General features: G+C 39.6%; 1 protein-coding gene across 1 annotated transcript in view; it reads left to right on the top strand.

The window, feature by feature from the left end:
• The first annotated feature begins 6338 nt into the window (after positions 1-6338).
• TUBGCP6 (tubulin gamma complex associated protein 6) overlaps positions 6339-16051 on the top strand; it is a 28846-nt gene continuing 19133 nt past the window's right edge. Inside the window, 8 exon segments of the mRNA XM_042466727.1 lie at positions 6339-7129; positions 8413-8576; positions 9415-9625; positions 10285-10458; positions 11909-12030; positions 13759-13834; positions 14269-14378; positions 15027-15118. Coding sequence (XP_042322661.1) covers positions 6383-7129; positions 8413-8576; positions 9415-9625; positions 10285-10458; positions 11909-12030; positions 13759-13834; positions 14269-14378; positions 15027-15118 — 1696 coding nt within the window. The 5' untranslated portion in view covers positions 6339-6382.

A 16051-nucleotide genomic window follows, 5' to 3' on the forward strand; every position in this document is an offset into this window, starting at 1 on the left:
GGTTAATGGCAGTCGCCCCTCCACAGATTTCCAAGTCCACAGATTTCAAGTCCGCAGAGGGGTGACTGTATACCCCACTCTCTTCCATGCCAGCATTCTCTGAAGATGCCAGCCACAACTTCTGGCAAAAGGTCAGGAATAAACTCTTCTAGAATATGACTTTATAACCTGAAAAACCCACATAAAAGTATCACAGAAAGGTTTATTTAAAAATAGCAAAAAAGATAATAATAATAATAATAATAATAATAATAATAATAATTTGTTTTATTTATATACCGCTATTCCAAAGATCATAGCGGTGAACAGCAAGTAAGCTAATTAGCAAGTAAGCTAATTTGCCCCCAACAGTCTGGGTACTCATTTTAGCAATCTCGGAAGGATGCAAGCCTGAGTTGAGCTTGGGCCCTTTTGGTGGTCTTGAACTCGCAACCTTGTGGTTTTGAGTGAATGGCTGCAGTACAGGCATTTAAACACTGCGCCGCCTGGGCAGTGATCTGTCCCTTACAGCAGAGGCTCTCACTCTATCTGATGTGCAGGATGGGCAATTATTTTTGTGATCAGCACATGTGTGCCTATTGGATGCAACTCTTTCTTTCTTTCCTGGAAATTCTCCAAAGGTTGGCGGTCAGTGGCCTGAGGACCATTCCTAGTCCAGTGACCACCACTTTGAGCAACACTGCCTTGAAGAGCTTAAAAGCTACTTGAAAAAGCACGGCTACACAAAAGAGAAACCAAAAGCTTCTAGCCAAGCACTGTGACTCTTTCATTTTGCACCTCAAGGTCCAATTGACCCATTCCATTTTCAGCCTACCAATTTTCCATATTTTTATTATTACTATTATCAAGAAAAAAATAGGGGAGAGGAACAGCTATGAGAGCCAGCATGCTGTAGTGGTTTCAGCATAGGACCTTGGAGACCAGAGTTTAGCCATAGGAATCCACTGGATGACTTGGCAAGTCACACTCTCTCAGCCTCTCAGATCTTGCCAAGAAAACCCCATGATAGGGTCGCCTTAAGCTCGACATAAGTCAGAAATGACTGTCCGCTCTAGACAGACGTACTCAACAAACTTTTTAAAATATAACTGACCATTTAGGAGCAAGATATTATAAAGAGTGGTGTTAGGATAGAACTAATCTCCTGCTGCTTCCTTTCTTTTCCCTCCAGCTTTGCTTCTTGCCTGCCAGCCTGGACGCATCTACATTGTAGAAACAATGCAGCTTGACATCATTTTAAGTGCTGTAGCTCCATCCTATGGAAGCCTAGGATTTGTAACTTTACAATGTCTTTAGCCTTCTCTACCAGAGTTCAGGTGAAACTACAAATCCCATGATTCTGGGATGGAGCCGTAACAGTCAAAGTGGTGTCAAACTGTATTATTTCTACAGTGTGGATGCACCCAAAGCTAACAGCTGAAATCCTATGAAATGATCCTGCCCAGAATTATCCTGCAAAGAGTTAGAACGGGGTCCAAGTCTTCTAACAGGCTTTCAATACACTTTAATTCACTGATATGAAACACAAACATATGTTCAAAAGCAATAAAAGGAATCTCGCTGTGACTTAATCAAAGATAAGTAACAACTGAATTGATTAAAACAAATCCTGAATTTGGGAAAGAACTGTGTGTGGACCAATATTTTTATTATGTTTCTTCAAGGTCAGCACCCAGAAATACATTTAAAAACAGCTTTGTTGTTGTTGTGCATCTTTGTATGGAGACCCTAAGGCAAGAGGGTCTATCATAGAGTTTTTTCTTGGCAAGCTTTTTTTGAGGGGTGTGTGTCTTATTGCCATGCTCTGAGGCTGAGAGAATGTGCCTTGCCCAAGTGGGTTTCATGGCTGAGCCAGGATTCGCACCCTGCGCTGCATCAATGCTGCAGAAATAATCTGGTTTGACACCTCTCTTAACTGCCATGACTCGATGCTATGGAATTATGGGAACCGTAGTTTGTTGTGGCACCAGGGCAAACAGACCACAAATCCCAGGATTCCTTAGCATTGAGCCATGGCAATTAAAAGTGGCATCAAATCGGATTATTTCCGCAATACAGTCTCTAGAGTCGTGTAGATTATCACACTATGCTCTTATGGTGCTGCTATTCCACTCTTAACTGCTCTGGGCTGCCTCCTGTTGCATTCTGAGACTTGTAGTTTAAGGAGGGGCGTTTAGAGCATTCAGCCAGAGAGCTCTTAGGCCGCACTGGACTACAAACCCCAGAATGCAACAGGAGGCAGCCAGAGCAGTACAATGTGGTACCATGAAAGATACAGATATATGTTAGATGTAACATTTGAACACCTAATGAATATACAGGGGGTGTAAATGTTTAGTGTAACCAATGAAGATGTGATTTGTAGTTTCCTTTGTTCAAAATACTATAAAAAATTAGGTTCATTTTAGAAGCCAGGCCCCAGAAATTTGGAATATGGATTTCCTCTGGGAACAATGCTGCAGCTGAAAATAAACTATGTTCCCTTTCCTTGGTCTCCCTGCTGGTTTCTGGTTAAAATTCTGGGTTTACAATAATCAATAACCTATATATATATCACATTATAGTGCTGCTTATTCCACTTTTAACTGCTCTGGTGCTGCCCCCTGTTGCATTCTGGGACTTGTAGTTTAAGGAGGGGCGTTTAGACCGTTCAGCCAGATGGAGCCCTGGGCCCTCACTGGACTACAAAATCCCAGAAGGCAACAGAACGGGCGGCCATTTTGTTTGCTTTGACGTCACAGGCCTAGACTGCTGCCCAGCTCCTCCTCCAAAATGGCGCCGTCCTTCTGTAAGTAGGAAATGAATCGACTCTGCCTTTTCAGAGAGGGAGAGCTGGGTTGTGATGCATGCCTTCACTTCATAAAGCCTCTGGAGGGAGAACCAGGATAATATGCCAGGAGGAAAAGGCTGCATGCATCCGCACTGCAGGAATAATCCAGGCTGACAGCCCTGAGCCAGTGCTAGGGAATCATGGGAGTTGTAGTTTATTGTGGCACCAGAGCTCTCTTCTCTGACAGAAGGCTAAGTGTCTCCCAAAACTACACTTACCAGGATTCTTTAGCAGTGAGCAAATCTAGTTTAAGCTGTATCAAACTGGATTATTTCTGCAGTGTGTTTTGTTTTGGACCTTTCACTGCCATGGCTCACTGCTAAGGAATCCTGGGAATTTTTGTTTATTGTGGCACCAAAGCTCTCTGACAGAAAAAGCTAAAGAGCTACAGTTCCCAGGATTCCCTAGTATTGAGCCAGGGTCAAACTGGATTGTTTCTGCAGTGTGTTTTGGTCGTTTAACTGCTAAGCTGTTTAACAGCTTAGTGCTATGGAATTCTGGGAAGCTCCGCTCTGGTGCCACAACAAAACACCATTCCCAGTATCCCACAGCATGGAGAAGTGGCAGTTAAAGGTCCAAAACACACTGCAGAAATAATCCAGGTTGACACCGCTTTAACTGCCCTGGCTCAGTGCTAGGGAATCCTAGGAATTGTAGTTTATCGTGTCACCAGAGCTCTCTGATACAGAAGGCTAAATGTCTCACAAAGCTACAGTTCCAAGGATTCCCTAGTATTGAGCCAGGGCAGTTAAAGCATTCTCAAAATGGATTATTTCTGCAGTGCGTTTTGGGTCAAAGTGGTGTCAAACCGGATTATTTCTGCAATCTCCTTGAAACTGGGCCTTCCAACCCTCCGTTGTTTTGCCCACGCCATTAAAAATCTGCCAAGGACAGGACTTGTGACCATTACACTGGGCCTGATCCTATCTTGGGATAGTCCAGTACAAGCCTCCATTTTTAAAAAGAAGGATATGTTTGTGTGTTTTTTAGAGTGATCGTGCCTAAACTCTGATCCTCCAGGTGTCTTGGACTTCGAGTCCCAGAAACCCCAGTCAGATTGGCAAATAGTCATGAATTCTGGGAATTGAAGTCCAAAACGCAAGGGAGACCTGAGTTTGGGAACTGCTGCTAGAGGAAACCATCCCCATCTTGCTCTCTAGCACTGGTTCTCCATTTTATTTGGACTTCAGCTCCCAGAAATTCCAGCCAACTTGGCCAGAAGTCAGGAATGATAGGAGCTGAAGTCCCAATCGAAATGAAGTCCAAATAAGAGGAAGGAACACCAGCTATCTAAGATATGGGGGAGATGTCATACAACTAGCAGAAAACATCAGAGACTTGGGACAATTACTAAGGAAGGTCAAGGAAGAAAGTGCAAAGGCAAGTTTCTTGCCGGATATAAAGAAAACAAAAATAATGACCAGAGAGGATCTACATAAATTCAACCCAGATAATGAGGAAATCGAAATAAAGATTTCCCGTACCAAGCATCAAACATTGATCAGGACAGAGACTGCAGCCAAGTGATAAGAAGAAGACTAGGAATGGGAAGGGCAGCCATGAAAGACTTTGATGAGATCCTAAATTGTAAAGATACACAACTGAGCACAAACGTTAGAATCACACAAGCCATTGTATTCCCCAGCGCCATGTATGGATATGAGAGCTGGACAGTGAAGAAAGCAGATAGGAAGAAAATCAATTCATTTGAGATGTGGTGCTGGAGAAGAGTGCTAAGAATACTGCCGAAGAGACAAACAAATGGTTCCTAGAATAGATCAAACCTGATCTCTTCCTAGAAGCCAAGATGATGAAACTGAGGCTGTTGTATTTTGGCCACATCAGGAGAAGACATGACTCATTAGAAAAGACAATAAGGAACAGTGGAAGGGAGTAGAAAGAGAGGAAGACCGAACACCAGAAGGATAGACTCAATCACGGAGGCCATAGACCTGAATCTGCAGGACCTAGGCAGGCCTTTCCTGAATAGCCTCCCAGCCACCAAAGAGAGAAAGTAATGGACCGATCCTGCTGCTGTTTGCCTGTCCATTGTTGTTTGTTTGTTTTTATTTATTGTTTACATTGTTATTGATAGGTTTTTAACATGTTTTAATTCTATTTTAAGGGAGGGAGGATTGGGGGATATGATATGTAAATTTTTAATGCTGTACACCACCCCGAGTGCCTGAGTGCAGATGGGGCAGGATATTAATAAATATTATTATTATTATTATTATTACTATTATTAGGCAGAGCAGTGGAGGACAGGGCTTTTTGGAAATGTCTTATCCACAGGGTGGCTATGAGTCGAGGCCAACTTGAAGGCAGTTAACAACAATGAAGTCCAAATATTCCGGGAACCACTGCTTTCCGGGGATTGTACTCCTTGTTGAGTTAAATATGCCTGGGAGACCTGGGTGTGAAAGAAAGCTTCTGACTCTGTTTGATTTCTCTCTCTCTCTCTCTTATTTTATTTTGTACAATTAATGCAGTGTTTGCCATGATGCCCATGGCTCCATCCTGTGAAATCCTGGGATTTGTTTTGGCACCAGAGCTCTCTGACAGAGAAGACTAAATATCTCACAACTGCAAACCCCCGAATTCCATAGAATGGAGCCATGGCAGCTAAAGCAGTGTCAACTTACATTAACTTTGCAGTGTAGATGCAGCTGAAGGTACATAACAGCAACAAGAACAAAGCATACAATCCATCCATTTCTTTTTTATTACTGTCAAAACACCTTTGTATATTAGCATTAAAGATATATATAAAACATATAAAAGTAATATGTACTTTATATGGGAGAGTTGTACCTCATAGGTTGGGCACATTCGTTGTATGTAAAAGTTTCAGGTTTTGGATTTTAATTCCTCATGCATCTAGATAGAGCTGGGGAAGGCTCATGTTTGAAACCTGAGAGAGTTGTTGATTGTCTATATGGAGATAGTATTGTGCTGTATGTGGCTGGTGATCCCAGTAGCATGCATATTTTATTGGAAGTGAATCCCTGTATGATTAATTAGGTTTTACTCTCAGGTAAACATATCTTAGATGTGTGCCTAATTGTTGTTGTTTGCTTTCAAGTCATTTCCGACTTATGGTGACCCTAAGGCAAATTTATCGTGGGGCTTTCTTGCCAGGCTTCTTCTGAGGCTGAGATATATAACTTGCCCAACATCACCTAGTTGGTTTCATGGCTGAGTGGAGAATCAAACTCTGGTCTCCAGAACTGTGAGCCTAATAGTCACAAGTTTTGGTCTGGCAAGCTGTTCAAAGAGTAGGATGTGAACAGCTCTTCCCTTGGACTGTGGGATTCTCAGTAGGATCACATGTGATGTTTCTTGAGGGTTTCCTTAAACTCTAGTTTTTTAAAAAATAGTCTTTAATATAGAGTCTATAAGAAGACGGAAGTAATGAAAGAATGGAAACCCATAACAGGAGATGGTTATTAATAACATTTCTTTCACTTTTCCAGACACAACAGTGGATCCCTATCCAGTTCTTAGTGCAAGATTCACATTAACAGTGGACCCTCAGTAATTGATGCTGCCATGGAGAGTATTACAAAACTGTTTAGTGACCTGTGTGAGGCCCATGCCTCAGGCTTGCCAAAGACAGTCCATTTGGGTAGAGGAAAAAGTGGCAAAAAAGGGTCAAACAAAAGTCTCAAGAAGATAGCATATAATGCTTTATTTGCCAACCTTTTCCTGGAGGAGGGCCGGAAAATACAATCAAACACCCCTAAACTACCGGTGAAAAACAAAGTTTTAATGCTATCTTTCAACTTGAGAGTTGCTGGAATGGGCCCAGAAGCCGACAGACTGGAGGAGCTTGTAGATGAGTTGGAAAAGTCTACCTGTCTACCCTTTACTGAAATCACTTCTGTTCTGGATCTTCTGGTACAGCTTGCAGGAACTGGGCCCCCTCAGTGTTCACCACTCAAAAAGGATTATTTTCTGAACAACAAATATGTCGGGAGAAATGTTAAATACCAAGGCTACGATTATTATGATGTAAGTGTGTTTGAAGCAGACATACAAGCATTTATTGCAAATGAGGAGCATCATTTAAATGATACAGTTCAAAAGACTTTGCAGGTGATGGAGGCAGCACCTGGCACAGGTCTTCCTTCCGTAGAACTCTTTTCACAAAATTGCGCTGTGGGTGATAGGTTTGAACGAGAAACTCGTGTCTCCCTGTTTGGTGCTCTTGTTCACAGTCGGACATATGACATGGACATCAAGCTGGACCTGCCACCAGTGCCTGACAGTGCAGATTTATCAGGACTTGCAATTAAGGTATGGACCTTTTGTGTGGCATTTACCTTATTTATAGTTTGTATATGGATGTTTGTATATATACCTGTTAAAATGCTTCAGTAAACACAGTACGGTTTGAATTTTCCTTATCCTAAATGCTTGATACCAGAAGTCCCAATTTGGGATTTTTAATTCCCCCACCCCACCAAGATTTTGGAATAGCTGTATTTTTTTATATGTACATAATGAGATATCATGGAAATGGGAACTGCATCTAAACACAAATTCATTTTTGTTTCATTTACACCTTATGCACATCCCCTGAAGATAATGTTATACAATATTTTTAATAATTTTGTACATGAAACAAAGTTTGTGTACACTGAACCATCAGAAAGCAAAGGTGTCACTGTCTCAGCCACCCATGAAAAATGTGTTGGATTTTGGAGTATTTCTGATTTCACAGTTCTGGATAAGAGAGACTCAGCCTATGTGATAGCTGTATTAAATTCAGTTTGAGTTCCTTATTAGCAAGTCACATTGATGTCAGTGAGATTTTAATGAACAAAATGTCTATTTTGAGTTCCTCTGTTTTAAATGTCTTTGTTCTATAGTTTGCGTATTCCTTTGTGCAGCATTGCATGGCCAAACAAAATTGAACCTATCCTCACTCATGCTCAGTGCTGGGGAATGTCGATTACTTATGTGTCTTTTAGGCCTGTTACAGACTGCCTAAATAAAGCTGCTTCGGGTCTCTTTGGAGGTATGCTATTTAAATGATGCATGCATCCTAAGAATATGGAAGCTGCACCAAAAGCTGCACTCCGATGCTTAGGAATGGAGTGTAGTTTTGGTGCGACCTCCGGACTCTTAGGACCCATGTATCATTTAAATAGCATACCTCCAAAGAGACCCGAAGCAGCTTTATTTTGGCAGTCTGTAACAGGCCTTAGTTCTCCTATGCCTTGCCTGCAATTGCTGAAGAAAATCTCAAGTTAAGAGTTAGTTTAGCAGATGACTTGTTAAAATAGGGCAATATGTGCTCTGAAATAGGTATGGAAAAGTGAAAGGTGGTTTTTTAAAATTATTTTTAAAAAGCTAACCTTGAACAACCAGACTGTAAACAAAAAATACAATATTGCATGAGATATTATTTTGTATCCTGAACAACCTGAGAAGGCAAGTGAACATTGCTAGGATGCAACATATAAAGCTGGCTCTTCCTGAAATGGGTTGGAAAAACCTGCTGCTAGAAGACAGAGAAAGAATTACAGTTACTTGGTTTTACAGATGTGAATGATGTGTTCCCTTTATGTTTATAGGTTCCCCAAAGTATTGATCCTTCAGAGGATGAAGGATTCCAGTCAGCATCCAATCTCACTCCTGACTCGCAGTCAGAACCCAGTGTGACACCAGATATTGACATCTGGGAAGCAGTTCTTACCTATGGACCTAGTAAGCGAAGATGCTGGGAAAGGATTGGATGGTATGTTTCAGGTTTTCAGCTTCAGAACCTTTTGTAATAAGGTGTTTTCACAGAAAGCTGCCTAATCAGTATATTCCTGGATCTTTGGATTTGAAAGTGTTTAGTTTGAAAATGATTTCCCAGATAAGTCCTGGAATTTCTAACAACAACAACAAAACACCCCAAAAACCCTGGGACTTGAGAATGGCAGCTAAATACAAATTAAGATTCAAAAATATGCACACACACCTTCACTTTGAGTTCTCCACCCTTTTTTATTGTGGAAGGAAATCTCTGGAGATGCATCCTATACAGTAGATGTGGACAGAGTGTGGCCTTCCAGATATTATTGGCTCCTAACCTTCTTCAGCTGTAGATTGTAGTCTAGTGATATCTGGATAACCACACTTTGACTACTATAAGGTGGTACAGGATGCAGTGGCTTAGCAGTTAAAGACGATAACAGAAGCGAGTTCCATAAGTAGGATGCCACCATCAAGAAAACCCTGCCATGTGTGGTAGCCAGTGCTTTGGGCGACTTACAAGAATTAGCTTTGAACTGAAACATAGTCCCACTGTCCAGCTCTCAGTAACATAAAAGTTAAAATAGAAAACAGTATCATAATAAATAAAAGGGTACTAGGTTGGAGAAAGTTCGTTTACAGTCTATATCCCCCTTTTAACACAGCAGGTATTTGGTTTGTAGCTAAACTCTGAAGTTGAAATACAGAAGACCAAATTCATAATTGTAATCTGTGATTGTGTTCCTGGGTAAAAATATTCCCATGCCTCCATGTTCCTTAGTTCTGTTTTATAGCTCTCATTATTGCATTTGTTTTGTTTTGGGTTTCTGACACAGTCCACCAGGAAAGAAAGAAGAACCATACCTTTCTGAGGCTGGTAGAGAAGCTTTTGACAAATTTTGCAGACTTCGAGAAGCAGAATTGCAACTTTTCAGCAGTAACAAACTCCAGCTTCCGCAGCGTGTGCTAATAAAAGAATCAGAAATTGTTAAGGATGTTCTCAATGTCCTTATTGGGGTGATTTCTAATTCATTCCCATTTAATCAGGTATGAAGAATCCTTTGTAAGTAGCAACTACATTTCTGTAGTCCTGCAGTCTACGCTTCTGTTGTGTGACAAAAATGATGTAAGGAGTATAGATCTCTTTGCAGAGATGATACATGTTCCCAAATTTTGCAGGCAAGTGTACTGTTTAAAAAGAGTTCACAGATACAACTGGACTGGGACAATATTTAAAGAAGTAGATAGAAAACCTCATAGAATTACTTTAGAATCATGTAATGATTGTGCTACTCCAGGGTCTTGTATTGTGGGAAAATATATAAAAAGTCATCCAATAAGATTGCCAGAAATACTGATTTATCCATAGAATGAATTATGTGTACATTTCATTACTAGTATAAATATTAATTTAAAGCTTTCCATGTAGATTTTCATATTGCTTTAATTTTCCTTAAAGATTTACTATGCTTGCTTGTGTGTATGTTCATCCTTCTAAAAATCACTCTCATTTGATTTTGCTTTAATTGTTACTTGAATGCTTATTTTCACAAAGTAGACTTACAAAGCTTCCTCACCACTCAATCAAATAGTTACTTTGAAATTGTTCAGAATCATAGTGATGGTGACTTGTGTCCTTATTTTGTAAGTATTTTATGTGGTCTGCATTTTAATGGATGATTTTCATCTTTGCTACAATCTTGTAGGCTGCTCAGAAATTTGTGGTCAAGCAGGGCATATATGTATCTGGAACATCACCTGAAAGCATGAACTGCCTTCTGTCAGAAATTGCTGAATACGGAACATATTACACACGCCTGAGCCGCTTCTCTATCCAACCTGTCTTGGACTCTTCATACAGGAAAGGACTTGTGTTTCAGGTAGCATGCCTGTAGTCTTCATATCACTAACCTGGTTGAATGAGCTGTTACAGTCTTGTCTTAACCAATGTCTGTTGGTTGGAATTTCTGATGCCCTTCTGTTCATGGAAGGAGTTTGAATACAACTGAACAATTTATTCTACCTCCTGTACTATTCTGCTGGGTTCTGTAGCATGACACAGCAAAGCTACAGGGGTAAAGAAATGAATTGAATGCCTCTGCTGATTGAGTTCAGCATATAGCTCAAACTCTTTCACATAAACTGGGGAGTTAGTACCTCTTTAAATAAAAATTGCTGTACAACTACCTAGAAGCCATATAATTATATGAATGCTAATGTAGCATAATGGAATCAGTGTTAGATTTGGGTCATGAAAGTTTAAATACCATCTTAGGCTACAGACAGTAACTGTGGTGTATTTCAAAGAGAGTTTATGATAATGAGGTAAAGAAAAATTGCTGGGAACATATGCTGGTGGGACAGAAATGAAAAATGGAATCATTAAAACTACAATACATTTTCCCAAAGCAAATTATTTTAGTTTGGCATGGGGGGACTTAATAAGAAGGCTGTGAGAGCAAGTGGAGGTAATTACTGCATTTGTCCAAACAGAAAGGGTGATGAACTTGAATTGTTCAATGGACAGAAAGTGGTAGGCTGAGTAGGTTGAAGATGTGGTTGTCAGGTGCTTTGAGGCTCATGCTGCAGCTACACTGCAGAATTAATGCAGTTTGGCATCACTTTAACTGCCATGGCTCAACACTGTAGGATTGCGGGATTTATAGTTTTGTGAGATATTTAGCCTTCTCTGCCAGCTCTGGTGCCACAGCAAACTACAAGTCCCAGGATCCCATAGGATGGAGTCATTGCAGTTAAAGTGGTGTCAAGTTGTATTAATTCTGCAGTGTGGCAGCAGCGACAGTTCCTCAGAAGAGCTAGGTGGGGGATGGTAAGCTTGTTGAAAAGTTGTGTGCATATAGGTGAAACCCATGTATCTCCACAAAAGATGCAGGAGATGCCTAGAACCTGACTGATACCAAGTTGGATAGTCCAGCCCATGTTGTTTATTCTAGCCTTCCTCTGCTTGGTGACATCCAGATGGGTTGTCATTGCTGGCTGAAGATGGTGGGAAGTCTGGTGTTCTCTCACTTGGACACAAGTATTTCTCATCATTTGCTGCCTGGTCTTTGTGTGTGGCTTGAAACCTCGAGATTTAATCTGTGCAAAACATGTGTTGTACTACTGAACTGTAGTAACTCCATTCAACAAGATTACTAGGTAGTTGCAAATAAGGTGTACAGGTTTGAATGGAGCAATACACTCTGAAAGAAATTAAATTAGAATAGTGCGCCCCACACTATTCCTTCCTGTAACATATTTTTCAACAGGTACTGTATGTAAACAGTTTTAATAGAATTTTTTGTCTCCTGCTCACATTCACATTCACAGGCATTCACAAGTGGGCTAAGGAAGTACCTTCAGTATTATCGAGCATGTGTTTTGTCAACTCCTCCCACGTTAACTCTTCTGACTATCAGCTTTCTCTTCAGGAAACTAGGACGCCAGCTAAGGTAATGTTGCACTATTAAAATACAGTGTAAATGAAGTCTTGAAATTTCATCTCATTGATTGCAAACACAAAGGAATCAAAGATGTTCCATCTGCATTTCAGCAACAAAACCGTGGTTGTTTAGCCTTATTGAATACAGCAAGCCTATAAACCTGTAAGTACTGCTTTGACCCAGTGCTAGGTTAAATTGGCTTATTTCGTATTGCTGCTTCATATAAAACCATTGTTTTTATAGTTGCTATTCATACAAGATAACCCACAGGAGGACATTTATTTTTGGTCACTTGCAACAATGTACTCCTAAATAAAATATAACATTCTAATATATTATTATGATTAAAGATACATGTTTCCTATGAAAAAGGTTGACGTAGGGGTTCTGAGGCAGCAGGGATGGAGTGAGGTTACTTTTTTCTTTGAAAGACCTAAATGATTGTCAAGCTGTAGAAGTATATTTTATTGTACAAAGTGAGGATTCACATGTATGAGAGCTTAGCACTAAAGTTACTGCAGTGTGGTAGTAACAGTTCCCTAAATATGAAGCTTGTACAACTAGTACTAGTCAGATGTATGAATATGCACCATTACCTTACCATATGTACATTTTTTGCATTTACATTATTTCATCATAAATCTCTTTTTAATATTCCCTCAATAATAAGGTCCATAGCAAAGTTGCTAGCACCTAGCCATAATAGCTTCCAAGTATAGTTTCTATGAAGTATAGACATCTTAAGTGTAATAATCTCTGTGTATATTTACATATCACAGATGTTACATGCAAAATGGAAAAAAATGCTATGTATACTTAAAGAATGGAGCATCTCTGTTTCTTAGTTTTCGCCAAGAAAAATAATACCAAAATGATTCTGTTAAATATTTAATGGTATTCATTCTTTCCAGCATACATTTGGTTGGGCTACTAGAAGCCAAATAAATTTCCTTAAGTGGCTGATTTGATATGTGAGCTTATGTTAGCTACTGGGATTAAAAACAAGATTACTGGGCAATTGGACAAACTGGCTGTAGAGTTCTTGCATGATTGTAAATGGCACAAGAAGATTTCCCCTCTTCTTTTTGGTTACCCTGTTACACTAATGCGAAAAATGTTCACATAGGCAAAACTAACTAGTTTTTAACACAGTATCTGATTTAGCTAACTTGTTTTTCACATAGTATCTGATTAATTTTTTTTTAAGATACCATAGGAAATGTGATGACTGCTGGCTTAGGTGATGTTTTTAAAGCATTGAATTTTCTAAAGGAGATTCTATCCTGCCTTTTCTCCAGCCAGCTTCTTCCAATTTTTATTCCCACAGCAACCCTGTGAGGTAGATGGTGCTGAGAGAGTGTGCCTGTCCAAAGGTCACTCAGTTTGCTTATGACTGAGTGCGAGTTTCAACTCGGATCTCCACAGTCCTAGTCCAGCACTTTAACCACTGCACTATACTGGCTGTCATGTTGGTCTAGATTGAGATGATATTTCTATTTGCAGTTAATAGCCATGAGAGCTAAGCAGAACCTTATCATTAATTCAGTTTAGGATACACTCCTTGCTATATTTCCGAATACCAGCTGCCATAGCTAGATAATAAAATAGCTAGATGTTGCATCATGTCATCATGTTTGTGAGTATCCCAGGGGATTTGATTAGCAGATGACATAGAATTCTGGCACAAATGGTCTAGTAAGACTTCTCTTATGTGCTGTATGTCTTTCTGTTCTTTAGGTATTTAGCTGAACTCTGTGGCATAGGAGTGACTTCAGTGGGAATTGGTGGTAATGCCGATGCATTGTTTCCAACTGTGAGTATATGATTTTGCTTCTCTCCTGAAATCACAGAGTGGGGTGATCATGCTGTTTCAAAGTGCTTTGGAAATATCCACTCTGTATGCGTTTGTACTTAATAAAGTGATTTCCACAGTCAGTTCACCTTATGTGTATTTGCTGATCAGTATTTAAAATGCTATGCCCAGATAGTATAAATGAGCAATTATTCCTTATAAAAGAAACATCATTGGTATCCTGATTAACATAATTTCTTTTCTTCTTGGTGCTCCTCATGAGGTGTCAGTAAATAGGAATCTCTGAAAGCAAGCTGTGCTCAACCATTGGAGCAGGTTTTCACAGCTTCTTGCCAGTAAAGATAAAATTGTCTGATACAACTGAACAAGTGACTCTGAACAAAAGTATACGTGTTGTGATTTCCCTTACAAAGAGTGCCTTATATCTGTTTCAGGGAGTGAAACTTCTTTCGTATCTATACCAAGAGGCCCTTAATAACTGCAGCAATGAACATTACCCAGTTCTTTTGTCACTACTAAAAACAAGCTGTGAACCATACACAAGGTATGTGCCTCGGGTTTAAATTATGTGCTTCTGTGGTGACAAAGAATATTTAATAGATTTTTCCCATAAGTGGCATTCACAGAATCAGTTGGACTTTGAGAATGCAGAGATCCTTACTTTAGACTGTTGAAATGCAACTAAACCTTGAAATACAATATTATTATGGTTAATGAATTGCAGTTTTTGTATAAAAATTAGAAAGAGACTCTTTTAGAAAACTCTTAGGATTACATACAGGGAGAACATGAGGCCCAGAGAACTTGACAGTTGTTCCCGTACCATAATAGTCATTTTAGTGGTAGCATTCTAGCATGATTTATTTTCTGTTGAGACAGAGGCTGCACCTGCACTGCAGAAATAATCAGTTTGATACCACTTTAACTGCCCTGGGTCAATGCTGTGGAATCCTGGGATTTGTAGTTTGTTGTGGCATCAGAGCTCTCTGACAGAAAAGGCTAAATATCTCACAAAGCTACAATTGGCAGAATTCCATAGGACTGATTAAGTCCCATGGTGTCAAACTTGGTTAATATAAATAGTGTCAAACTGGGTTATTTCTGCTGTGCGAATGCAGCAATAGTAACTTTTTTTTAATAGGGGCATGACATACCTTCTTAAAATGTGGTAATTCACTGTTCTGTATTTTAGATTTATACATGATTGGGTATACAGTGGTGTATTCAGAGACGTGTATGGTGAATTTATGATTCAGGTGAATGAGGATTATCTCAGCTTTAGAGGTATGTTGGCTTTTGAATTCCTGTCAGATTCTTTCAATGAGGTGATATATAATGGAATAAAATTGTGACAAGTGGCAAGCTGAGGATTCATCCACTGAGAAAATACAAAACCAAAAAGGCACAGCAGCTTTCTACTTCTGTCATGGCTATAGGACTAAATATGATGCAGCAGGACCATAGTCCAAAAGGTTTTTGCTCTGCAGTTAGAAGAGTATTTAGTGTGTTAGGGTCTGAGACACCAGCAGTGTTACTTTAGTCATTTTATAATAAAGGAAGTTGTACTGTATCCATGACAAAGGTAGGATGCTGCTGTGGCTTATTGGTTTTGTATGCCCAGGAAATAAGCCAGTGGGGGAATTATTTAATTGGTATAAGAAAAAGGTTTTTCACAGTGCAGGGTAACAGTAGGTGATTGGTGTTGTTGAGCTTTAACATTTTTGTTTTAATATAAGGCAGATCCTTAAAGTTTTTTCTTAGTGGTTGAATCCTCAGTTTGCAACTTGGCTCAATATTATTTCATTATTCTGTGCTTCCTTTTATAGTTGATATTTAGATTCCTCTCCCCTGCCATTTTTTGCTTTTTATGAGTATATCTGTATCTGTCTGTGTTTGACTCTATTGTATAACTGTATATATTCTGGCAGTCACTGATTTATGACTAGACAATAACAAGCAGAAGAAACCAGTCAAACATCTCAAGATGTCCAATTGATGGCTGATTTGATTGATTGACTGGTTGACAAAAAAGGCCAACACGTTTTGGCCTGCAAATGCTCACAAAGGTCTTTGGAGGGGGGGGCTGTATAAAATCATAGAAAGATACAACACATAAATACATAATAGACCATAAGAAGAAAGCCAAACAAAGGACATGTCTACACAAGCCATTTACATTAGTTCCCCCCCACCCTCACATTGCCCTATTTTCACAAT

This window comes from Sceloporus undulatus, chromosome 5 (genome assembly GCF_019175285.1).
Source record: "Sceloporus undulatus isolate JIND9_A2432 ecotype Alabama chromosome 5, SceUnd_v1.1, whole genome shotgun sequence".
Lineage (NCBI taxonomy): Eukaryota > Metazoa > Chordata > Lepidosauria > Squamata > Phrynosomatidae > Sceloporus > Sceloporus undulatus.